At 49.0% G+C, this 23815-nt stretch overlaps 8 protein-coding genes across 8 annotated transcripts; 5 read left to right on the top strand and 3 right to left on the bottom strand.

The window, feature by feature from the left end:
• Positions 1-1121: 1121 nt before the first annotated feature.
• On the top strand, positions 1122-2810 carry N7473_010122 (aminotransferase-like domain-containing protein; the record flags this gene model as incomplete). The annotated part of the gene is made up of 3 exons (XM_057156061.1): positions 1122-1610; positions 1788-2173; positions 2366-2810. The coding sequence occupies 3 exons, from the start codon at positions 1122-1124 to the stop codon at positions 2808-2810; spliced, it is 1320 nt and encodes a 439-aa protein (XP_057004716.1).
• Positions 2811-5111: 2301 nt separating this feature from the next.
• On the bottom strand, positions 5112-5297 carry N7473_010121 (uncharacterized protein; the record flags this gene model as incomplete). The annotated part of the gene is made up of 1 exon (XM_057156060.1): positions 5112-5297. One exon carries the CDS (start codon positions 5295-5297, stop codon positions 5112-5114), a length of 186 nt encoding a protein of 61 aa, XP_057004715.1.
• Positions 5298-5506: 209 nt separating this feature from the next.
• Positions 5507-8495, top strand: N7473_010120 (glucan endo-1-3-beta-glucosidase; the record flags this gene model as incomplete). Its single annotated transcript, XM_057156059.1, has 2 exons — positions 5507-5726; positions 5788-8495. 2 exons carry the CDS (start codon positions 5507-5509, stop codon positions 8493-8495), a joined length of 2928 nt encoding a protein of 975 aa, XP_057004714.1.
• An 804-nt stretch (positions 8496-9299) lies between these two features.
• N7473_010119 (uncharacterized protein) lies at positions 9300-11511 on the bottom strand (the record flags this gene model as incomplete). The annotated part of the gene is made up of 5 exons (XM_057156058.1): positions 9300-10103; positions 10172-10423; positions 10494-11169; positions 11239-11352; positions 11408-11511. The coding sequence occupies 5 exons, from the start codon at positions 11509-11511 to the stop codon at positions 9300-9302; spliced, it is 1950 nt and encodes a 649-aa protein (XP_057004713.1).
• A 1501-nt stretch (positions 11512-13012) lies between these two features.
• Positions 13013-15161, top strand: N7473_010118 (CocE/NonD family hydrolase; the record flags this gene model as incomplete). The annotated part of the gene is made up of 7 exons (XM_057156057.1): positions 13013-13228; positions 13280-13364; positions 13401-13503; positions 13560-13666; positions 13724-14322; positions 14374-14748; positions 14823-15161. The coding sequence occupies 7 exons, from the start codon at positions 13013-13015 to the stop codon at positions 15159-15161; spliced, it is 1824 nt and encodes a 607-aa protein (XP_057004712.1).
• A 754-nt stretch (positions 15162-15915) lies between these two features.
• Positions 15916-17821, bottom strand: N7473_010117 (uncharacterized protein; the record flags this gene model as incomplete). Its single annotated transcript, XM_057156056.1, has 5 exons — positions 15916-16130; positions 16194-16298; positions 16359-17062; positions 17129-17239; positions 17667-17821. 5 exons carry the CDS (start codon positions 17819-17821, stop codon positions 15916-15918), a joined length of 1290 nt encoding a protein of 429 aa, XP_057004711.1.
• Positions 17822-18936: 1115 nt separating this feature from the next.
• On the top strand, positions 18937-20556 carry N7473_010116 (carotenoid oxygenase family protein; the record flags this gene model as incomplete). Its single annotated transcript, XM_057156055.1, has 1 exon — positions 18937-20556. One exon carries the CDS (start codon positions 18937-18939, stop codon positions 20554-20556), a length of 1620 nt encoding a protein of 539 aa, XP_057004710.1.
• A 780-nt stretch (positions 20557-21336) lies between these two features.
• Positions 21337-23014, top strand: N7473_010115 (cytochrome P450; the record flags this gene model as incomplete). Its single annotated transcript, XM_057156054.1, has 4 exons — positions 21337-21553; positions 21603-22555; positions 22628-22762; positions 22835-23014. 4 exons carry the CDS (start codon positions 21337-21339, stop codon positions 23012-23014), a joined length of 1485 nt encoding a protein of 494 aa, XP_057004709.1.
• Positions 23015-23815: the final 801 nt, after the last annotated feature.

Raw genomic sequence — 23815 nt, 5'->3', positions numbered from 1 at the left:
GCGAAAAACATCTCCTTGAAAGTCCGAGAGCCGTGAAAATTAGATTGCGCCTCGACACATCAAATTTCTGCCTGGCAGCCTGGCGGCGGAGTATTTAGTCTCTAGTACGTACAGTAGGCAGTGGCACTACTGTATGAAGTATGTGTTGTATGACACGACAGCCCACTCGTCTCGATTAGGGAGATGGGCAATGTATCCACGTCCGACAAGGGCAAAAATTCACTAGCGAGCGGCAATTGCCTTTTGGTTCACATCACTAACTCGATTTTGGGTGTCAATCGATCCGCCTATCCAATTGGGGCTGATTGATATACTCCTAGAGTACCACGCTTGCCGCTTGCCGCTTGGATCCGACCGGGGGACTCCCGGGTTTCCGGAATACTTAGCTCGCAATAGACCTAGCATGAGGCTAGCAATAGTCAATAATAATACAGGAAGAATTTTCTTGAGGAATTGGCGCTAGTGGATTAAGAAGGCAAACCGAAAATTGAAGAACAATACGGCGGAGTAGAAGGGTAATATTTAAAAAAAAAAAAAAGATTAATTAAGAAACAGACTGCTTACGTCGTATGAAGGCCACCAACCTTAGGTGTCAATCTAATCTTACATACTTATTACGGTTTGAAGTAGTAGTCAGAGCACTGAGGCTTTGCGATTAATCTGACGCAAAGCATCGCACCATAATTTCTTGACTGTACATACAGTAGTAGTGGTGGCCTGAAGTATATACAGTTTGCGACAAATCATTACAAGCCAGTCTACCAGTAGTAGGAAATATACAGCGTATATCATCTCGGAAATATTTCGAAAACGTCCATGGATAGTACTAAGTATTAGGATCTTTAGAGAAGCCCTATGAAGTTTGAAATGGAAGAGAGTATAGAGTCTTAAATGGATCCAATGGCATCATTTTGTTTGCGGGTTCCTTGTGCCTGTGCCATTTTCTTTCCTTCCTTTTCCCCTCACCCAAAGAATCGCGTTTCCCGGTCCATCCTCCGGCCTTGTCAATCAGGCCCACGGTTCCATCAACGACGTTATCACTTGCATCATTCCCTACGCCTACTTTCTCGTATGATTCCAATTCCCTCGATCCCCCTTCCAGCCAATAATCCCCACCAGTCATGACTGCGCCTCCCAACCAACAGCCGCCCATCGATCTACTAAGCGGCTGGCCCAACCCCGCGCTCCTCCCCGCCCCCGATCTGCTCCGCTCCGCCACGACAGTCTTGACGACCCCCTCCATCGCACACCCAGGTTTGCTGTACGGGCCCGATGAAGGCTACGAGCCTCTGCGTGCCCACGTGGCCAAGTGGCTGGGTGCCTTCTACCAGCCTTGCAATCCAATTTCGTCCGGGCGCATTTGCATCACTGGCGGGGCCAGCCAGAACCTCGCGTGCGTCATGGCCGTCTTTACTGACCCTGTGTACACGCGCGGGGTTTGGATGGTCGATCCAACCTACCACCTCGCTGGCCGTATAATTGATGATGCAGGCTTTGCTGGGCGGGTTCGAGGGGTCCCTGAGGATGACGAGGGGATAGACCTCGCCTTTTTGAAGAGCGGATTACGTGCGGCGGAGGAGAAGGCGCTTGCCAAGGGCAACACCGAACCGGTATCGCCCTGAAAAAGACAATGGATACGGCAGTCTGCATCTGCTCCTCGACAAGCAGAAGCAGAAGCAGACTGGGGTATCGATGTCACATTCTCACCATCCACTGAACTTATCTCAGATAAGCTTCAGAAACCAATCGTGACACCCCGACTGATACATTTCTTTGTACATCCGCAGAAATTCAAACCACACCGGCCCTGGCGCAAGATCTACAAATATATCATTTATGCGGTCCCCACGTTCGCCAATCCTTCCACCAAGGTTATGTCTTTGGGTCATCGAGAGGATTTGGTTCGACTGGCTCGAAAGTACGATGCCCTGCTAGTAACCGACGACGTCTACGATTTCTTGCAATGGTCACCGACTCCTGGGGGTAAGCTGGCTGCCCCCGAACACGCATGCCTCCCCCGCTTAGTAGATGTGGATCGTTACCTGGACGGTGGCCCTATCGATGAATGGGGACACGCAGTAAGCAATGGTAGCTTCAGTAAATTGCTCGGTCCCGGGCTTCGCACCGGATGGGCCGAAGCATCCGAAAAGATTGCTTACGGGTTGTCACAAGTGTATGTTTTGCGTCTCTTGTGCTTCTAGTGTCCCTTCTTTTTGGCTAGTTGCAAGTCGTTCCAGAGGGACCTGCATACAGTCGGTATATACTGCGCATGATTGGAGTAGAGTATCCGGTTCACGCACGCTTGATACTACGTCATGCACCATATTCCTTGGAACTTCCAGCTAACATGATATCGACTTTTTAGAGGCTCCTCGCGCTCCGGCGGCGCTCCTTCTCAACTCTGTTCAACAATCATTGATCAACTACTCCCTTCTGGCACTCTAGACAACTACATCCAAACAGTATTGCAGCCTGCATATTCAGAGCGGTATTATGCGCTACAGGGAGCAATCCAGGAATACCTAGTCCCACTCGGAGCGACGGTTGCTTCTCCCGAGACCGTTACAGGCGGATATTTCATCTGGCTCACCCTACCAACGCCACTGTTAGCGGTAGATATAGTGCAGCGCGCGCAACAGGAGGAAAACCTACGCTTAGCGCCTGGCACACTATTCGAAGCTGGTAGCCCACAACCGCCAAGCGACCGGTTTGCTGGCTGCCTGCGCCTGTGCTTTGCGTGGGAAGAACCGCGTCACCTGACCGAGGGGGTGCGTAGGCTCGCTCGCGTCCTGAAACATGCGCTTGAGTAGCTCAGAGAGCTTGCCTTTTCGGTGCTCGAGTTAACTACCAAATTGGGAAAATTGACTCTCAAATCGCCACTGGTGGTGCTCGAAGGTGGCCGGACCGTCCCGGGCGAAAGAAATAAATGTGGACGAGGACGCGTGGCAGGCACATTAAAGGCAGCAATATATACATATTGGGGGGATAGTACAGCCTCCCGGTGCCACTGCCGAGACATACTAGTCTACTACTACTACTGCTACTAGTGTAGTAGCATGAGAACAATAAACTGAGAGATACTAACGATCATGATGTTCTGGAAGGATAGGTGGGAGTACATATTTTGTGTAGTACTTCATGTGAATGCTGTGCCACAAGGCTTACGAAATGAAGAAGTAGCACGCAGGTTGAACCGCGGTTGGCGATTGATTCGCCTTGCCTAAGGAACTGTGGTTCGCCAACCAAGGTACTCAACTGTAGTTACGCAAGATCCGAGCTTCGATTTAATAATCTACGGTAATCGGTCGATACTATCATTCCGTGCTCCAATGGCGGCCCTGGCAGGGATCAGATTAGTCAGGCTGGTCCCGTGGAACGAATGTTTACTGTGAGTGCTGACCAACCTCCAGTTTCGTCCAAGGAAGGCAACTGACTCGCGAAAAAAGATCTTCTCACTTGTGACAAGGATCGTACGCACCTCGCAATTCCCTAAGTTCGGAGAGAAAGCGTTCACTTAGTACCTGCTACTGGCCACTGGCGACAGCTGCAGCCGCGCTAACTACCGCTAGGGCGGGTCCCCCAAGGCTCAGGGGCCAACAAAGCTTGGCCAGTCGTGATGATCTACCCGATGCAGATGGCGCATCTGCACCCGCAGCAAGTCCGAGACAGCCGGAAGGAGCCTAAGAGGAAAAGGCGTCTAGCCTAGCCCTTTGATGAGAATTCCTTTGAGAAAGGCGGGCATTGACAGCCTCCTCCTTCGTCATCAGGAATCTCCCTCCGTTGCCGCCCGCGCCGGAATGTTAATCCATAACAACCGGCATCCCTGACAACAGACCCTCTCAGTGGGAGTCTTGACCGCGAGGGCTCTCTGGCCTTGACGCGACCAAGTAGAAAGGTCAGTCCTCCCGCGACGCTGAGAGCACCCAGGTATGATCGCTGGTGCCGAGCAACACTGGCCGTGGCGAGAATGGACAACTAGCGCACGCGTTCTAGGCCAGTAATTGCACCGTTGGTATCATTGCTTGCTAACTGATGTTGCTGAGATCCCCTTCTCCCCTGATGATCCTGTTCGACAAATCAAATCAAATGATTCAGTGCTGGTCTCCCGTCCCTCTGCCTTGTTCAGTCGCCTTTGTGACTAGGGGAGACTCCACTATCACCAGGGCATTATACTAGAGGAGGAGAGGGGGGACATACCAGAGGCGCTGACCATGTTCGCGCCGTCCCACATCCCGTACATTGCTGCCATGGAAGATGTGCCAGGAAAATGGTTCCCCCCTCCCCTCGAGGCATCCGACGCGACAGCTCCAAGTCCATGCGGACAGGAACCTCCAGATGGATGGAATGGATGATCCGGCATACCCTGTTTTGGCAGAGGAATCGCGATCCCCTTGGCAGCCACCGTGTTGGTATTCGGTATATAGCGCGTAGAGACCCCATAGACCTCTATTTCGGGACTTTGACTTGCCCTGCTTCTTGACTTGCCCTCAGGCTTATACCCAATCTTATCCTTTTGGGCGGGTTTCCTTGAGATCTTCATCTCCACTGGGCATTCAACAGTATACCGGTATATACTGGCTCCCTATCGATTCGCCCACAGTTAAAGTCTGCGGCTGGCTAGACCCAACTTGAAGAAAATAGTGAGCCTGTGGCCACTCCTGCTCATTTGACGACCTCGTCTCCCGACCCGCGGGTTGTTTCCACCAGTGAATCTGCAACACTCGGCTTTGCGATCGCCTCCTCCCAGTGTTTCATCCCCGGCAATCACGTTTCAAGCTTCGGCGTCGTTACGCCCTCGGGGCTGTCTGATTGGGTGGTGCTGGTGGATTTCAGGGCGTTTTGTTGTGTGATTGGCGCCGTGGAAAGTGTTTCAGGGACGATACGTGCAGATTACGGCGGAAATACGCGAAGTTGATTTCCATACGGATCTCAGACTTACAAGGTAAGTGCCGCCAGCATCTCCTCGAGGCCTTCTCTTTTATTCTACGTTTTCTTTGATCTATTGTTTGATTGTTACCTTCCTTTCTACTTTCCCTTCTTCTTTTGCCCCTCTGTGGTGTTGCCTGGTGCTTCATCTGGGCAGCTTCCGTCTAAAAGCCCATTGTTGTTTTTCACTCCTTTGTTTGCGGGTCGAAGTATAGATCCACTGGGTTGGTAGTGCGACGACTATTATCGACTATCAGACCAGAGTCAGAGCTGCCTTCGCATCCAATCCCTTCTTTCTTGCTGGAACGGAGTCTACAATTGTTGCCTTCCTCAAATCGCTCCTTCTTGACAACCCGCATTCCCACTTCCATTTCTCCTGCCGACGCCTGCTGGTTCAAGCGCCGCCAGGAATTCGCATCTTTTCGATATTCACTACAATCATCAGTACTGGTTGCTGAATTTCGCTCTCTCATAGGGATCCCAACTTTCAATTTTAACGAACAAAACACGTACGCATTAGCTTCGCTGCAGGTTCAGTGACTAGCTATCCTAGAAGATGGCGCGTTTCCAAACTTCCATCATGATGTTCTTCGCCCACCTCATTCTCTTGCTGGGTCTCCCGACTGCCCTGGTTGGCGCTATTCCTATGACGCCTGCCCCCGATACGTTGGAATTGGCTGCGTTCAAGCGTGCTGCATCCAGCTATTGGGTGGGAAATATCAAGCGTCAGGGCACTGTGCCATTCGCTAGCTCCACTGACTATCAGGTGTTCCGTAACGTGAAGGACTTTGGCGCCAAGGGTGAGTGATGAGAGGGTATTGAACATATATTCATCGCAAATCGCTAACCATAAGATAACAGGTGATGGATCTACTGATGACACCGCGGCAATCAACAAGGCCATCTCCTCTGGTGGCCGCTGTGGCAAGGGCTGCGACTCGTCTACTACGACCCCTGCCCTAGTCTACTTCCCGCCTGGTACTTATGTCGTTTCGAAGCCCATCGTGCAGTACTACTACACCCAGATCGTCGGTGATGCAGTTGACCTGCCCGTGATCAAGGCTGCTGCTGCCTTCGCTGGCATGGCAGTTATCGATGCCGATCCTTACGAGGACAATGGCGACAACTGGTATACCAACCAAAACAACTTCTTCCGTGCTATTCGCAATATCGTCATTGATCTTACTGCTATGCCCCAGGGTTCTGGAGCTGGTATTCACTGGCAGGTCGGTCAGGCTACTAGTCTGCAGAACATCCGATTTGAGATGATCAAGGGTGGCGGCTCTGCCAACAAGCAGCAAGGTATCTTCATGGATAATGGTTCAGGTGGTTTCATGTCCGACCTGACCTTCAACGGCGGTAACTACGGCATGTTCCTGGGTAACCAGCAGTTCACTACGCGAAACCTGACCTTCAATGGCTGCCAGACTGCCATCTACATGAACTGGAACTGGGCCTGGACCTTCAAGTCTGTCAACATCAATGACTGCCAGGTCGGCCTCAACATGTCCACTTCGCCTTCCAACCAGACTGTTGGCTCTGTCATGATGCTCGATAGCAAGCTCACCAACACCCCGACTGGTATCGTTACTGCTTGGACCAAGAATAGCATCCCTGCTGGTGGTGGTACTCTCGTCCTGGATAACGTCGATTTCTCTGGCTCCACTGTCGCGGTGGCCGGTATTGATGGCAACACCATTCTGGCTGGCGGCGCTGTGGTTGACAGCTGGGTGCAGGGCAACACCTACACCCCTTCCTCTTCCGTCTCTGCCAAGCGTGCTTACCGCCCCGAGGAGGATAATGCTGACACCGAGGTCGTCACCATTGTCGAGACTGTTGTGCAGACTGTGACGGCGTGTGCTGCCACTAATGGTGCCGCGACCCTCGCGACGAACGCTGCTTCCAGCTCCAACACCCACGTCACTACTCCCATTCTGCCTTCGGGCACTGGTTCGGGCGATCGCTCTCTTGGATCGCAAGCTAGCATTTCTGCCCCCACCTTGTCTGGTCTTCCCGGCATGGACAACAGCTGGCTGTCTGTCTTTGTTGGCTCGTCCGAACCGACCGACGAGGTTACTGTTCCCACCTCTCAAACCCCTGCAGCCAGTGAAGAGCCCTCTGCTACTGTTCCTGCCGCTGGCGAATCCACAGCTGCTATTGTCGCGGGATCTAGTGAAGCGACTACCGTTCCTGAGACCAGCCAGGCCGTCCCAGCAGTTGAGACCTCCAGTGCTGTTCCCGTTGCTCAGTCAACCCCCGCATCTGGCACCTCGAGTGCTGTCTCTCAGGCCACTGGTTCTAGCAGTGGTTCGGGAACGTGCAGGAGTGATGCTAACCAGGCTGTCGCCTCTGCTCGCACCCAGAGCACCATGAAGGCCAGCTCCAAGCCCGGTGACCTTCTCAGTGGTGGCGCCGTTTTCGAAAAGTCAAAGCCACTCTACGAGTCTCTCCCCGCTTCCTCGTTCATCAGCGTCAAGTCTGCTGGTGCCAAGGGTGATGGAACCACCGACGATACCGCTGCTCTCCAGAAGGTGCTAGACAGTGCCACCTCCGACCAGGTTGTTTACTTTGATCACGGTGCGTACGTGATTACCTCGACCTTGAAGATTCCGAAGGACATCAAGATTACCGGTGAGGTTTGGCCCATGATTATGGCCCACGGCGCCAAGTTCCAAGATGAGAAGAACCCAATTCCCGCTGTGCAGGTTGGTCAGCAAGGCGAGTCTGGATCCGTCGAGCTGAGCGACTTGATCATTACCACCAAGGGCGCTGCCCCCGGTGCTATTCTTATGCAATGGAACGTCGCCGCCTCCTCGCAGGGCTCGGCTGGCATGTGGGATGTCCACATTCGCATTGGTGGTGCTGCCGGTACTGGCCTCCAGAGTGATACCTGCCCCAAGACTCCTGCCAAGCAGACTACTCCTAAGGCTGAGTGCATTGCGGCGTTCTTGCTCTTGCACATTACCGAGAAGGCTAGTGCTTACATCGAGAACTCCTGGATGTGGACCGCTGACCACGAGCTCGACCTGGCCGACCACGATCAGATCAACGTCTACACTGGCCGTGGTGTTCTTGTCGAATCGCAGGGCCCGGTTTGGCTCTGGGGCACTGCTTCTGAGCACCACCAGCTGTACAACTACCAGGTGTCGAACGCTGCCAACGTTTTCATGGGTCTGATCCAGACTGAGACCCCGTACTACCAGTCCAATCCCACCGCATTGGTTCCCTACACGCCTCAGGACTCCTGGAATGATCCCGATTTCTCGACATGCACAACGGCCTCCTGCAAGAAGTCCTGGGGTCTGCGCGTGATCAACACCTCTGATCTGTTCATCTACGGTGCTGGCCTCTACAGCTTCTTCGAGAACTACGCGCAAACTTGCTTGAACACAGAGGACTGCCAGGAGAATATGGTAGAGGTTGACTGTTCGGATGTTCACATCTACGGTCTCAGCACCAAGGCTGCCGTTAACATGGTCACCTCGTCCGCAGGCAAGAGCATGGTCCCCCAGAAGCCCAACACAAGTAACTTCTGCTCGACCATTGCTCTTTTCGAGCAGTCTGTCTAGACCTTTCTTCCTTTCTCTCCTGTTCTCGCCGGATGGTTTGGTCCATTCTTTGCTTTTCTTTAATGATTTCTTCTTCTCTTTCCCCTGAGCCTTCTTCTATAGCTCATCTGGAACCTGTCTCTTCGCAGGATTCTGATTGTCACTTTACTTTCTCTTTCCTAGACTTTTTGTACTGCCAGTGACTATCATGTCATGGAATTGGATGAGTTTGGATAGGTGGGAAAATCAAACACATAGTTAGTCGATCAAGACAGGGTTCTCGTTGGGAGGTTCGCATCTCGGGATTCTACTTGATACCATGGGAAGTATTTTTTGGTCGATAGGGTTCTCGTTCTTCTCGTTTTATGAGAGTCATTAATAGACATTTCATTCCATATAATGATACCACATTGTAAAAAGTCTCATCTGTAAGACATCATTTCCTGGTAGTGAGGAATAATCATCTGGGCTAGCGACTTCAGTCAAGCTCTCCAAAGATATTTCACAATTTGTGCCAGGACTGGAATAAAAGTACACGAATAGTACAGTGGCAGTTCAAAAGTCTGAGTCTAGAATTCAGAAAAACCACCCAACAGATATTCTTCCACTTTTCGATTTTTGAAAGGTCTTTTTAAAGGTCATTTCAATCGTCTTTCATGAGAGCTTAGACATCAACTTTGAGCCTATTAACTATTCAACTTGTGAGTGATTAACAAGATGATTCTGAACATTGGTCATAGTTTCAAACTTATGAAACCCCACTGTATCCACAGCACGGAACATAGGCAGGGACGGGATGATCATGTCAACTCTACTCTGCGGCACTTAGCTGAAGATGTTATCCATATGAAGTATATCTGTCGCTCCGATACTCCCCAACATGGAGAAGAATTCCGAGTCCGGCGTCGGGAGCTCCTCAAACACACTTCCTTCACAAAAGACCTCCCCCTGATCAACATCGTTGCTCATGTCTTCCTTGCGACTGACCAAAGGCGCCGACCGCTGAGTATATGATCGCTGACTCGTTTCAACAACCTTTTCCAATACACGCAAGGTACCCCAGATAGTCATATCTGGGTCTTTGACGTAGCTCTGCGCATCGCTGAGGATTTGCACGGCTGTTTCAAAATGCTTGCTACACAGCGGGCCATACTCGTCTGGACAGTGTGAGACGGCAAACATCATGATAGATAGCGAGGAAAGAAGCAATTTGAGCATTGTGGGTAGCATGAGGGGACTGATTTCGCCGGCGTCGACCATTTCCATGTGCAGATCGATTGATTTTGCGGCTGCCGTCACGAGAGTATTAGTTGAGGTTGTATTTGAGATGAGATTTCTTATTGAACCGGATGCGCTTATTTGTGTGAAAATTTTGATGTGGTGCACGCGAAGGAGGCAGAACTTTTTCAGTCCAGCTTGAAGCCATGGTGGTGGGGTTATGGTTGGCTCTAGGGATTTGAAGTCCTCTGCTGGTATCTTGTCAACGAGTTTTTGAAGTTGGAAGTTGAGGAATTCAACTCGTTCCTCGTTGTTTTTGGGTTGAGATGACGGGATGTTGACGATAGTCCATGTCTCAGAAAGGTTTCTGTCCAAGGAGATCATGGTTGATATATAAGAATCTGTCGGTTCCTAGACCGAGAGAAAGTGTCAGAAGATCATAGTCGCGTGGACTGATTTGTGCTGGTAGAGAGCCTTACTACTGTGAGCGAAGAGACGTTGATTTCTGTATCATGAAGTGTCCACGGCAGGCCTGAATAGAAGCTCCACTGCCTTTCAAGCCGATAAACACTGGCGAATATATGCTTCCACTTGGTATTCCACCGTGGAAGCACCCGGGAATCTTCAAAAAATCTTTCTCGATGGAGACCAAGTTCGAGACATAGCTTGGCAGCTACCCCAGCCATTCGCCATGCCTTGGTTGTTCTGTGCTTGAGGCCTAAATAAATTGACTGTTTAGAAGCCAGGGTTGCCCCTCGGTTAATAGCGAGCATTTGTGACTAGAGACGGACATCATCTTACCAGTAATGTTGCCATTACAATATCCTCAACCTGGGGCTTCTCTTGATCGAAACAAGAGTCCACGCTCCAAACCAACTGTCCTTCAAGATCAGAGGATAAAGGGCTTTGCGTGTCATCTCTGAGCAGCAATGCAATTGCCACAACCACTTTCGTGATTTCCACATCAATCACATCCACGTTGAGAATAACCCCGTGAGAGGTGTCCTTCAACAGTGAAAAGACGTCGTTGATAACTTCATTGCCAAGGTCTAAACTGACGCAAGGATAGAAAGGGCAAACCTCATCCTTGAATATTGCAAACAGTTGGACTACCTTCTCGTGACCAATTTCCAGCAATGGTCGTGCGGCTTGCAGTAAGTTGATCAGAGTATCAGGAAATTTTAACTGGTCTCGAGTGACTGGATGAGGGCCAGGTTCAGAGTGTGGAGGAGAGAGCAGGCCCCTTTCTCTCATCGCATCTTGTGTGAGGCTTAATGTATGTCCAGGATCCGTCGGAGTGAGAGGCTTATTTGGCTGGGGAAGCTCGTCGTTCTCTTGTCTTCGTTGTAGATAGGAGGACCTTCGTGGAGGAGCGAGACCAAAGCTGCTGATGGAGTGTTGGGTCTGGTCACATATCTTGCTCATTTGCGAGACCGTGACTTCAGAGCCTCGACGGGCCGGCTGTGAGTCGAAGCCGCTGTGCAATGATTAGATTCGACGCATCAATAACTGAAATGATAATCACTCATATCCAGGGGTGCTATACCTAGCGGCTTCGGGCTGGAACGGTTCGTTGTAAGTACATTGGCTGTGAAGCTCCTCACATCGATTACAAGGTTGGTTACCGCTGCACTTGACCTTTCGGACCTTGCATAGTGAGCTATCACAGGGTCAGCAGACTGTCCTTGTAGTTGAGTCAAAAAGGCAAAAGTCACCAGGCCATCTTTGCATATTTCTCCCTCTTTCGGGGCCGGGACTCCCGAAGCGCATCCGGCGACCTCTTACCACGAGACGGAGCTGAAGATGTAGCAGCTTTCATGTTGCCATAGGCGTGAAAGATCAAGATAAGACTTGGAAGGCGTGATCAAGGGGATGAGCCGCTACGTTCGCTTTTAGAGAGGCACTAGATCTACACTCCCCGCACTCCTCACGCGGTATAACGAATGCGGACTAGTCATTCATGATGCGTACCAATGGGTACCCAGAGGGATTCTGGAGTTCCACGAAAAGCGTGGGGCAGGAGTGGGGACAGCATTGTAAGTCTGTAACAAGAGCCCATGGCAACGAAGCCAGGCTTTACCCCGCACAGATGGCGATTGGAAAGGAGCCAGGGTCAAGAAGACAACCCATAATTACCGGGATGGATTGCCATCGGCAAAGGGTAAAGTTAAAGGGTGCCGATACTGATGCTGATTGGACTGTCAATTCAGGGTGGTTGAATTCGTCGAGTCAGGATTCAGGTCGGATCTCGGAGATAAAGAGTCCGGCCGTCCGCCGCTTACATAATCTTGCCATGGTACACCGCCTTTTGCGGTCTCCTGCATTTAGTGGATCAGCACCTGAAGACAGCATCATGAACTCGGTTAGTCTATGGGTCTCTGAAACCTTCCCTGCTCAGGTTCTTGATCGCCAACCCGATACCCACAATCAAGTCTTGCCTCCTGTTTGACTTTGTCGTTTCTGGAGTTGCGTAAATGCCTTCTCCCCGCCTCCCTTTCTCGCTAGTCAATTGAACCTGTTGATATCTCTCTTCCACCCATGAAGCAGGCCTATCCTAATCATTTAGAGTCCCTTCTTTTGAGAAGTATAAAAATTTTTTTTGCTCCCTAAATATTTGCAACGAAATTCTGCGTCTTTCGGATACGTTATTGTGTTGGGATTCCAAGGAAATGGAAGTTGACGGATTTAAGGTAGCAACACAAGAATATCGAATGAAATGAAAGGGAACGCCATCCTTAGATGATAACATTGGATAAATGCCAACAATAATAGGCCCAGCCTGTGTAGATATCTTTTGGCTACTTGGAAACCTTCTAGCCAGAGCGGAATACGATGCATCCTCTGGACATGTGAATGATCTAGTTAAGTTCCAGGCCAATATCTTAGAACATAGAAAAATGAATGACCTTTGAATTTTCAAAGGCTGGGAATTCCCCACATAGGTCATAGAGACCGCGGAACTACTACCCATCTTTCACAGACATCATCACCACCAAATGTTCCTATTTTTCTATCATTTCTATTCCAGACAAGCTTCATTATTTAATTTACACAGCAAACCTATGAGAGCTAGAAAGTACAGTTCCACGGAGTTCCTAAGCTGGAAACTCGCCGTCAAACTTACACCCCACCACGGCAAGATTCCGAGTTCCGCGGAAGCTACGATAGCTGCTTGACATCAAGATAGTCAATGTCAAGTCAATGTCCATGCTGAGTACAAGTACATCGTCCATTCCAGAGATATCTGATCGATCACATCTCAGAATCTAGAGCCTGCGTTTTATCTCTTACGAAAGACCAGTCCACGAGGTTACTACATCATGGCCGGACCAAAACTTGACTTTGGGGGATTTCCTATTCCATGGACACCTACCAGCCGACCTGAAGATGAAACGGATATGTATCCCTACAGGAAGCAGACTAGAAATACTAGAACACTTCCTGTAGGCTGGAGATTCGCAGAGGGCAGACGCCCCTTTCACCAGGAAACTATATTTGACGAGGTGGTCGAGATTCCGCTCAGAGACGGTGTCAAGGTTTGTCAAAACCCAGAGTCCTGCTAAAACTATACTAATTTATGCTCTCAGATCTACTGTGACATTTTCAGGCCTGTCACAGATACCAAAGTTCCGGCTATTTTGGCTGTGAGCCCGTACGGTAAAAACGGACACGGTATGTAGCTGACGACATTATGTGAAGTTCTAGCAGACCTAACGGTGATATCTGTGCAAGGGTTTCGCATTTTCGACAACATTCCCTTCCGACTTGGACTGCCCGCGAGCGCCACATCTGGCCTCGAGAAATTCGAAGGGTAAACAAATCTTCATCGACGGCCGCCAGAGAGAACGTGCTGACCACGAGACATAGACCTGATCCTGTTGAGTGGTGCCCCCGAGGTTACGCGGTCGTCAACGTAGACATCCGAGGTACCTGGGATAGTGAAGGTAATCTTTATATCGAAGGAAGCCAGATGGGTAAGTTGCTGCTCAATCATTAAAAAATTACTTCAGGCGATTATTAACAAAAGATAGGCGTGGACGGCTACGATACAGTGGAATTCATTGCAGCTCAACCTTGGTGCAATGGTGCCGTCAGCATGTCCGGCAATTCCTGGCTGGCAACAGAGCAGTGGGCAACCGCCATCGCGAAACCCCCATCGCTCAAGTGCATCGCACCCTGGGAAGGGTTCACGGACAAGTACCGTGACTTGATCTGTCGTGGTGGCGTTCCGAAAAATAATTTCGCTTCGTTCATCTTCAATAAAACGATTCGCGGCCGAAATGATCGTGAGGACATTGGCGAAGCGCTCAACAAATGGCCCCTTTTCAACGGTTACTGGGAAGACAAGGTCTACGACACCAGTAATTTGACACTACCGATCTACGCACTCGTCAGTTATTCTTCCGGAAATCATGGGTCTGGTACCGTGAGAGGCTGGAACCAGGCTGCTTCAAAGGACAAATGGATCCGTTTCCACCCGACCCAAGAGTGGTTTGATCTTTATACCCCGAGGTATATCGATGACCTGCAACGGTTCTTCGATCGGTATCTGAAGGGCATTGAAAATGGGTGGGAAGAAACTCCCAAGGCTAGGGTCTCCATTCTCACGTATGGAAATCGGTTCGAGCCTGTGAGTTGATGTGAATACAGCATCTGAAAGCCATCTGACATGTTTCAATAGGGACCCATGTGGGACGTTCCATTTGCTAATTACCCTATTCCGTCGACCGAGTATCGGAAGCTCTACTTGCAGGATTCTGGAAATTTGGCCACCTCACTGCAAGCCCACGAGAGCTTTGTCGCCCATCACGCGGACAGCTACCAAGCAAAGCCGTCTGAATTTGTGTTGACCTTTGACAAAGCGACCAGCCTTGTTGGTCACTCAAAAGCTGAGCTTTGGATGTCTTGCAAGGACAAGGACGATATGGATGTCTATGTGTCCATCCGTAAGCTGAGCAAAAGTGGCGAGGTGTTAGAACACGTCAATGTCCCCTGGGAATCTCTGCCAGAAGGTGTCAACACCCAACATGACGTTCCGATGGCGCAGACTGTCAAGGTGAGCAGCTCAATTCAAGAACACACATTACAGAGTTGCACGGTGACAGCGCACTGACAAGGTCTATGATTTAGTACACCGGCCCAACGGGTATTCTGCGGGCTTCGCATCGCGCTCAAGTTCCCGAACGGAGCACCGCCATGATTCCGTACCACCCCCATGACAAGGAAGAAAAGGTACCCCCAGGAGAGATTGTGAAGCTTGAAATTTCTCTTTGGCCGATGGGTATTCACTTCGAAGCAGGAGAGAGCCTGTTGTTCCGTGTCCAGGGTTTCATTGATACGAGCTCTGATTTCCCTAGCCACATTGATAAGAAGCTCGACAATCTGAACGAGGGACGGCACACAATCCATTTCGGTGGGAAGTATGACTCAAAGGTCATCGTGCCTATTATCGCCCTCCCAGCACAATAAAGTGGTTATCACTTCCGATCAATCGCGGACTTTGGACTACATTTTCCAACTCATGCTTTTTTCATTAGCTTGTTTCAGTTCTTCAGAAGAGCGTGGTATTTTTGAAATGGCTGAACTCCTTGATCAACCTGCAGAGCTCGCGCTCCATGCTCAAGGTATTAGCGCCTCTATCATTAGACAGCTTATTAGAAAAGACTATTCAATTCAATTCATTGTTTGATTTAGGGATTAAGAGGCTAACTTCTTATCGCAATGCTAAACTGTATAGCGGTATCATTCCGACGATGCCAAAGCCTTTTTCTAGTTAGCAAAGATAAACAAATCACCTAGATTGTGGAACACGAGATGAATGTAGAATACAGGAGAAATCTCTCTTACGAAATCTTATGAAGTCAAACCTCACTGATCCACCATTCAAATCCACAACATCTAGTAATATGGACACAAGCTCTCCAATTTCCGAGGTGTACAAAGAAGTATCGACGTAAAGGAGGAGGTCAAAGAGACCGTTCATTTTGGCCTTTTCGCTGGCTTTGATGCGTATTACTTCTGCATACCTCTTATAGTACTCAAGAGATATTCCAGATCTCAGAGACACATTGAGTATAATTAAGATGGAGAGTTCAATTATTGACATCATATCGGGTAGCTGGAGTAATTAGATCCCGTCTTTTTCCTCTCCAGCTTTTCATGGCCGGTTCGTGTAAATGTAGTTCTCCACAGACGTTCGTAATTTCCCATAATGTCTACTCGACTACTCTCCGGTCTCTCTATCCAGATCCCAGTGGACATATCGCATTACACGCCCTTTGAGAGTGGCATGACGAATCTGCTTGCCCCAGATGTACAGAGGAATCCATAGCGCCAGGATGATGAAACTAAAGCCTGCCATGGCCCCAAATGCTCCTGCATATCCATCCCGGTCAACCCATGGATTTGCGTAGAAGGACATGAGAAAGGTGATAAAAGCTGGAAGGGCGGTTGGTTAGCATTGAAGGCTCTGCAGAATTATTATACGGGCGAATAACTTACATTTAAAAACAACCTGGCTTACTACAACCTCCCCAGCAATTGGTCGGTAGCAGTCAATTGTATAGACCACAGTAATACCAATCGCCGCACTACTGCCGAATGAGACTGGGAATATCAAGTTAGTAATTCGCTTCTGTTCGACACATGCTGATGTAAAAGTCTTACACAAAAATATTCCCAATGTAGGGACAATCCAATGAGCCTTGTAATTGATGCCCAGACCATAGAGAAGAAGTGATCCCGGGTAGGTAATCATAGCGATGCTCACTGCGGGAAGACGCATCTCCGGCTCTCGAACACCCCCATTCTTGGAAGTGGCACGGTTGGCGACCCAATCAGAAAAATAACCGCCGAATGGTATGCCAAGTAGATTACCAACAATACCTGCAATCCAGACCAATCCCACTTGCCAGACTGTGAAGTCGTATACCTGCGAGAAAGCTGTTGCGGCTGTGGTGCCTAGCACGACAAAGATCCCGATTCCTATTCCAAACGAGACCGTGGACCAGAAGACTGGCGGCAAGAAAAGGATAAGAACAGGGCGAATGGCAATTTTCCAAATACTCTCGTGGGTGAGAGGAGCACGATTGAACGCCATTCGCTGAGTGAAGGATTTCTTGGGAGTGTTGGAAACCTCGACGTGCTCCACTTCGGCCACATTAGAAACTTTCTCGTTTGCAACTTCCTCTGTTCGACCGAGATCCCTTTGAAATGCAGTCTCGGGCATGGTGAAGAAAATCAGTACCGTTGTGGCAAGAACAAGCGCAGCGCACAGATAGTGAAACATCCTCCAGTTCTGTGAGATTGACATGATCCCAGAGATCATCAAACCAAAAGCGGCACCTGTCGAGAGCGCGGCCGAGTACATTCTAAAATCCAATTTGTAAGCCCGGGGGCGTCGAGTCAGCTAGCAGCGGAGGCACAATTATACATACGCTGTCATTTTACCTCTTTCATGGAGAAAGAAGATATCCGCGATCGTCATAGGGGCGACACACTCGGCACTGCCAGAGAACCATGATGCTATAATTCTTGAAGCCATAAGGCTACCATAGGATGTAGCACGCGCCGACCAGATGCAACAAAGTCCAAACACAAGAAATGAGAAAGTGTATACTACCCGACGGCCATACTTGACAGCCAGCGGAACCCAAAAAATATTGCTCACGCCAGCCACCATTGAAGTGGTGGAAAATAGTAAAGCAGTCTTGTTCACTGCAGATGAAAACCTCGCAATCGATGCTGGAGATAGTGAGGCTGGATTGTGAGGGTCGGGTGGATATACACCAAAGAGATTTATGGCTATCTCAACCAAAACAGCTCCGGGACCACCTGCGAAGAAATTAATCCAAGTCAAGGCCACACAAGTCAGCATGGCAACGTATATCTTGAAAGCTTTCGACCTGTGATTGAGAACTTGAAGTTAACGTGATTCTTGAGGTCAGTACCCGCGTGAACGTGCAAAAGACTTACCAATTGAGGGGATCGTTGGGATCGGACGACGGCTGGGGCACGAGAAGGGTTTCCCCAGTCACTTCATCTTGAAGTCGGACATGACCCAGTGTTTCCGTGGGACGAAGGCGATGGGTGATCCCAGAGCTTTCAAGCTCGTTTGCACGATGAGACATGGTTCAACTTACACGTCTAGATTTGAGATGAGTACATCTAAGCATGTTAAGCCGGGCGAGAGCCGGAGATATGTATCGAAGTCTGTACATACTGTACATCCTTGGTTCTTAGGGCTTGCGGGGTGTGGGGATGTGATGTGGGGAAATCTGGGGTAATATAGTTCATGCGGAGTGATCCAATCGGCTCTAATCAATTGGACACTACCATTTCTGGAGTTCCGCGGAACGTTTTGACCCTAGCTGGTCCAAGTATACTTTGCCTAGCATTTGGATACCTGTACCTAGGGATATTGAGTTATTGAGCCAATGGCTGAACTGTTTGCGAGCAATCTTGTCTACATGACCCATGCGCCTTTGGGGACAGAAGATCCCGAGTCAATCCTAAATAATTGAGGCGTTGTAAGGAGCCAACAAAAAGTAACAGTCACGTTGCGTGAGCACTGTCCAGAAATCTAGTCTATGACACTAGGCATGCCAACCATAGTTTGAGCTTTGCCGAATAGTGAGGAAGGTCCTAAAGGTGCTTCCGATTTTCTCACGTGGCAGATATCAGATTAATCATTGAATATGCTAGCGGGTAACCGGATAGAGTGCCCACTACTTGGATTGAACTAATGATGTAAATCATGCTGCAGTAATAGTTTTTTACTGTTGCGTGAACTGTTCCACGAGAGTTCTTTCTCGCTTTGACTTTGAGAATCAACTGACTCATAGAAAGTCAACTTGCCTCAGAAATCGAAGCACCTGGACGGCTATCACCCATTGTCAAGTACCGGTGGGCTGCCCCGTTTGATTCTCGGCTGCCGATTATATTCTGGAGTAAGGCGGTAGCTTTGAGTTGATGACAAGAAGAGAAAGTGGCTTAGATCAAGTCTTGCTAATATGAATGTTGTCAACTTTGGCCTTAAGAAGAATTCCGCGGAATGATGGCCTCGAATCAAAGCTGCGTTCCGCGGCTCAGTAGCTGCGATAGGCCAACGAAGTAGCCACTGCATGTAGTAGAGCAGCCATGAGCGTATAGTACCTTTTTATTATATAACCATGCTTAAACTTTGGTAGTAAAGCCCCGTATACGCCGTACTTGACCATATTTTTACAAAGTACCTTTGAAAGCAATGGCGAATCCAGGCCCAGAAGCCGCACAGGCTGAACTTGTGGTACCAGCGGCAAAGAGCCAGCATGCGAATCACTTTGGGCTCACCTCGCCATGGGAACACTACTACCGCCCTACCGACACTGTTCCCCAAGGTCGATTTGAGTGTGAACTGGACGAGATGGTGGTCTTTGGTGATCTCCCCACGGAGATTAGTGGGACATGGTATCGGATGCTCGTCGATCCTCATTTTTGCCCTCAACTTGGAACTCCTTTTGTCGATGGGGATGGGCATGTTTGTGCCTTCCGGATTCAGGACGGCAAGATCTCCATGAAAATTAAATATATCCACACTGAAAGATGGCTTCTCGAGCGCAAGGCTGGTCGTCGGCTTTTCGGTCGTTACCGAAACCCCTACGACATTCATCCGTGCGTGCGATATGCAAATGACAGCACCGGAAATACCAATATCATCTACTGGGGTGGAAATCTCCTCGCATTAGCCGAAAGAGGATTACCGTGGGCCTTGGATCCGGACACCCTGGAAACAAGAGGTGCGGATCCCTACGGTGGCCAAGTTGCTGCGATGACCTTCACTGCCCACCCCAAAGTCGATCCTCACAAGAATGAACTGGTCACTTGGAGCTATTCTGCCAAGGGTCTCAGCACTCCGGATATCTGTACCTACTCGATTGATCCCAATGGACGTACCTCTAATGAGCACTGGTTCAAGCAAGATAAGCCCGGCTGGCCACACGACGGCTGGATCACCGAGAATTGGATCATCCTTTCCAACATGCCATTCGGCGTCAACACGGATGATGTGATGAAATCTGGAGGCGACTACTGGAGATTCGTCCCTGATCAACCCTCGGAATTCTTGGTCACTCCACGCTATGCAAACACTCCGAACCATCCAGACTGGAAGCCAGGCGAGTTCCGGAAGTATACCGCTCCTCACGGCCTGATTATTCACAGTGGCAATGCCTGGGAGGAAGAGGGTGGGATCTTGAAGCTTGAAAGTCACTTTGTCACCTTCAACGTCTTTGACTTCTTCAACCCCCAAGACTACGAGGGGCCCAATGGCAAGCCCAGCGGTGATTGGAAACGTTGGACCATCGATCTTGCCAAGCCTGATGGGACCGCTCTGCCGCCTCCTGAGACACTACTTGAGGGCATCTTTGATTTCCCCATCTTCGATGAGCGCAAAACCGGTCACAAGACTAAGATCGTCTATCTGACCGCTATGATAACCCCCGAAGGGGAGGACAGACCCCGTTTCAACGCAATCATCAAGTTGAATACGGAGACTGGCGAGGAGTCTATCTTCCATGCCGCCAGCGATGGAAGTGTCGCAGAGCCTGCATATATCCCTCGAGGGCCTGACTGTGAAGAAGGCGATGGTTGGGTCATATTCTATATGGAAAGAGATTCGTCACCTAAGGGGGAATTGGCCATCCTCGATACTAATGACTTTTCGAAACCAGTAGCCATTGCGCAGATGCCTTTCCAAACACGCAACCAGGTTCACGGAAATTGGGTTCCAAATCCCCATCCTGAGGCACCTCTTCCCATGTTGACGGGTCCTATCAAAGATGTTGTGCCCAGTACAAAGTATTCACAGTTGAACAGACTTCTTTAAATACCGAAATGTGATTTTCATTCTCCCCATTATTACGGATCAAAACCAAGCGTACATTAACTAATAGTTTCTTATCGAGGGCTGAGCCATTGCCGGTCCTCTGCTGCCTAGATAGAGTAGTGTAAAGATCATTTAAATGCAGCGACCTTACAAAATGCTACAGAATCTAGGTCAACTGAGTCCACCTATACTGGATTACTCTTTTTACGTGACAGATAAGGAGACACCGCTTTCATGTGTACAGAAAGTTCAAACTTTCTGACCTAGTTCGGTATTGTTGGAGATTCTGCCAAGGCTGATGTCTATGAGAATTGATAAGACTACAAGCCTAAAAAAAGAAGAATTTAGATGCAAAAACTAGCATTGAATACATTCTGAACTAAGAAAAAGGACCAAGAGCAGGACCCAATCCCCAACCTCGAATCTATTTGTCAAACAATGACATCATTATACTTTCCCATCATTTGTCCTTAGCCTCACCAAGCACTAGCCTTGATCTATGTGTTGGGTAGCTGTGTCATTCATTCTAGGGCTCTGTGTTTCCAATGTCCAGGTTTCTAGGGTATCTGATGCTTTCCGCGGCTCGTTCCGTATATGTCCTCACGGTTAGAGCGTCCCCGCTTCGAAGATCCATCTTTCTCACCGCGGAATGACCGGGGGCATGGTCGGAAACGGCTTGTTAGGGGAGAGACGTAAGTCAAGAGTCTTTAATTAAGATTGTCTCAGTTCTATTGTGTTCTACCTATCGTCCAAATCGAGAGGCGTTGTGATCTCTGTAACATGATTTCCCAACTTGCAAGCTTTCACTATGATGTGCCGACGCTCATCGCCACAGCGAGCATCCTCTTGATCTTGCGCTATCTATTCACCGGGATTTTCGACCCTTTGCGTGATATCAAAGGTCCAACACTCGCACGATATACTCGTCTATGGGAGGTGTACAAGAACTGCCAGGGCCAATTAGAGCACGTCACAGTCTCTTTGCACAAAAAATATGGTAATCTGATGTATCTAATATCAACATGAATATAATTAACTACGAACAGGATCCATTGTCCGGCTATCCCCGAACCGTTATAGCATTAGCGACCCGACAGCGATTCGCACCATTTACGGTATTGGGTCGAAGTTTCCCAAGTCCGATTATTACACTCCTTTTGGTACGCCACTAGACCACAAGGATGTCTTTTCAGAGATAAGCAATGAGAAGCATGCGTCGGAGCGCAGGAAGATCTCCAATATGTACGCCATGAGCTCTTTGGTGTCATATGAACCCTTCGTGGACAAGGTGAATGGTGAATTTATGGCCGCCTTGGCCGATCACGCTCAGCACGGGAGGGCGTTTGATTTGTTTACCTGGATGCAATTCTACGCATTCGACGTCATTGGTGAGATTACCTTGGGTCGATCATTCGGCCTGCTCGAAGCTGGTCACGACAAGGACGGGCTTCTGCATGCTGTTCATGTCGGATCGATCAGTTATGGTTCCTCGGTGGGACTCATCCCCGAGGTTCATTACCTGTACAATTGGCTCCAAAAAGTTTTACCTATCGACAGCCACTGGAAAGTCACCCAACGAGTTATATTGAGGGAGATTGGTGCCAGACTGCAGGGCGTGAGTACCAGCGATCGCAAGGACTTCCTAGCCAAGTGCATTGAATTGAGCAAAGCTGGCAAGCTGGATCAATACGCAATAAACAATGTTCTGGGAACCAATATTGGCGCTGGCTCTGACACAACTGGCATCAGCATGAGTGCTGTTATCTACTTCCTCATGAAGCATCCCGATTGCTTGCAGAAGCTTCGTGATGAGATTGAGACAGCCGAAGGGCAAGGAAATCTCTCTAACCCGGTTACTTTCCAAGAAGCTCAAAAGCTTCCATATTTGCAAGCTACCATCAAGGAAGCCTTGAGACTGCACGCAGCAGTCGGTCAAATTCTCAGCAGAGTAGTCCCTGAGGGCGGTGCACAGATTGCTGGTAGACACTTCCCACAAGGTGTAAGTTCCAATCAAATCTAACAGTCTGCCTTGCACCCCTCAGACAAAAACTGATTCAAATTTTCTCGGCAGACTGTGGTGGGCGTGAATGCATGGGTAGTTCACACAGACGAAAATATCTGGGGCAAAGATGTACACGAATTTCGACCTGAGCGTTGGCTGGTTGACAAAGAACGACTTGCTTTTTTGGATCAGAACTACTTGGCAGTAAGTCCTCGTTTACTACCTTATGATATCAAGGATTATATTGAATAGTATTTGTGCTAATAATATCTATAGTTTGGTGCTGGCTCAAGAACATGCATCGGCAAAAACATCTCACTACTCGAAATGACGAAGCTCGTACCCCAGCTTGTGCGTCGGTTTGACTTTGTTCCTGCAGGTGACAGTGAGTGGAAGACTAGTAGCGGCTGGTTTGTTAAGCAAAGTATCGATATCAAGGTCATTGAGAGGGCGTGAGACCAGAATGTCTGATGGTTCTGAAATTGGCCATGGGACTACGTTTATCGCAGAATTGAAAATATGGTATTTTGATCGACACCATATTTTTTGGGACATCATATTCGTGATAGAGAGAAACTGTATTTTATTCAATAGGTATTCTATTTCGTGGACTTCTGGAGTGTGTGGAGTGAGAGCTTTCCTGCAGATGAATTGGAACGTTCCGTCCAATTCCGGTTCCGCGGAACGGTCAACGACGACTTTGGGACTTGTTTCGCTGTAGAATTTGGAAGGCAATCAAAATAAATTCCACGTATTAACCTTCTTTACAGGGATATTGCTAGCTCAATTGACCTCAAGATTATTCGCTACTGTCTCGTACATGAAATCATGGCTGATACTACGCTCAAAGCCTGCGACGCAAAAGACCAAATCATCAAGTGGATTGAACAAACTCAAGGAAATAATGAAGAGTGCGTGTTACTACCGCAAATAATGATAGCAATTTTACTGATTTCCCCGCTATAGAAACAAGACTCTCGTCAATTTCAGCATCGATGCCATATATTATAGAAGTATCATCGAATCGCTTTTCCAAAATCAAAAGGGTCAGGTTTCTTCTCCTTCATGCACAGTGCCTGAGTGTATGGAAATGTGGCATAGCATGAAGAGAGGTTTGAAAGAGCAGAAGACTTCATATTGCGGAGGTTGTTAAATAGGATTATTAGGCAGGGGTGATTCATAAGATAGTAGTTGATCCCAGCTTGGGGATGCTGTGTATTATCTCAACAATTCGTTAATTTGACATTTAAAACCACA

The sequence above is a fragment of the Penicillium subrubescens genome, assembly GCF_028828155.1.
Source record: "Penicillium subrubescens strain IBT 31985 chromosome Unknown utg000007l_segment0_segment0, whole genome shotgun sequence".
In the NCBI taxonomy this organism is placed as follows: domain Eukaryota; kingdom Fungi; phylum Ascomycota; class Eurotiomycetes; order Eurotiales; family Aspergillaceae; genus Penicillium; species Penicillium subrubescens.
The sequence above is the reverse complement of the archived record's forward strand: the minus strand, read 5'-3'. Positions and strand labels throughout refer to the sequence as shown.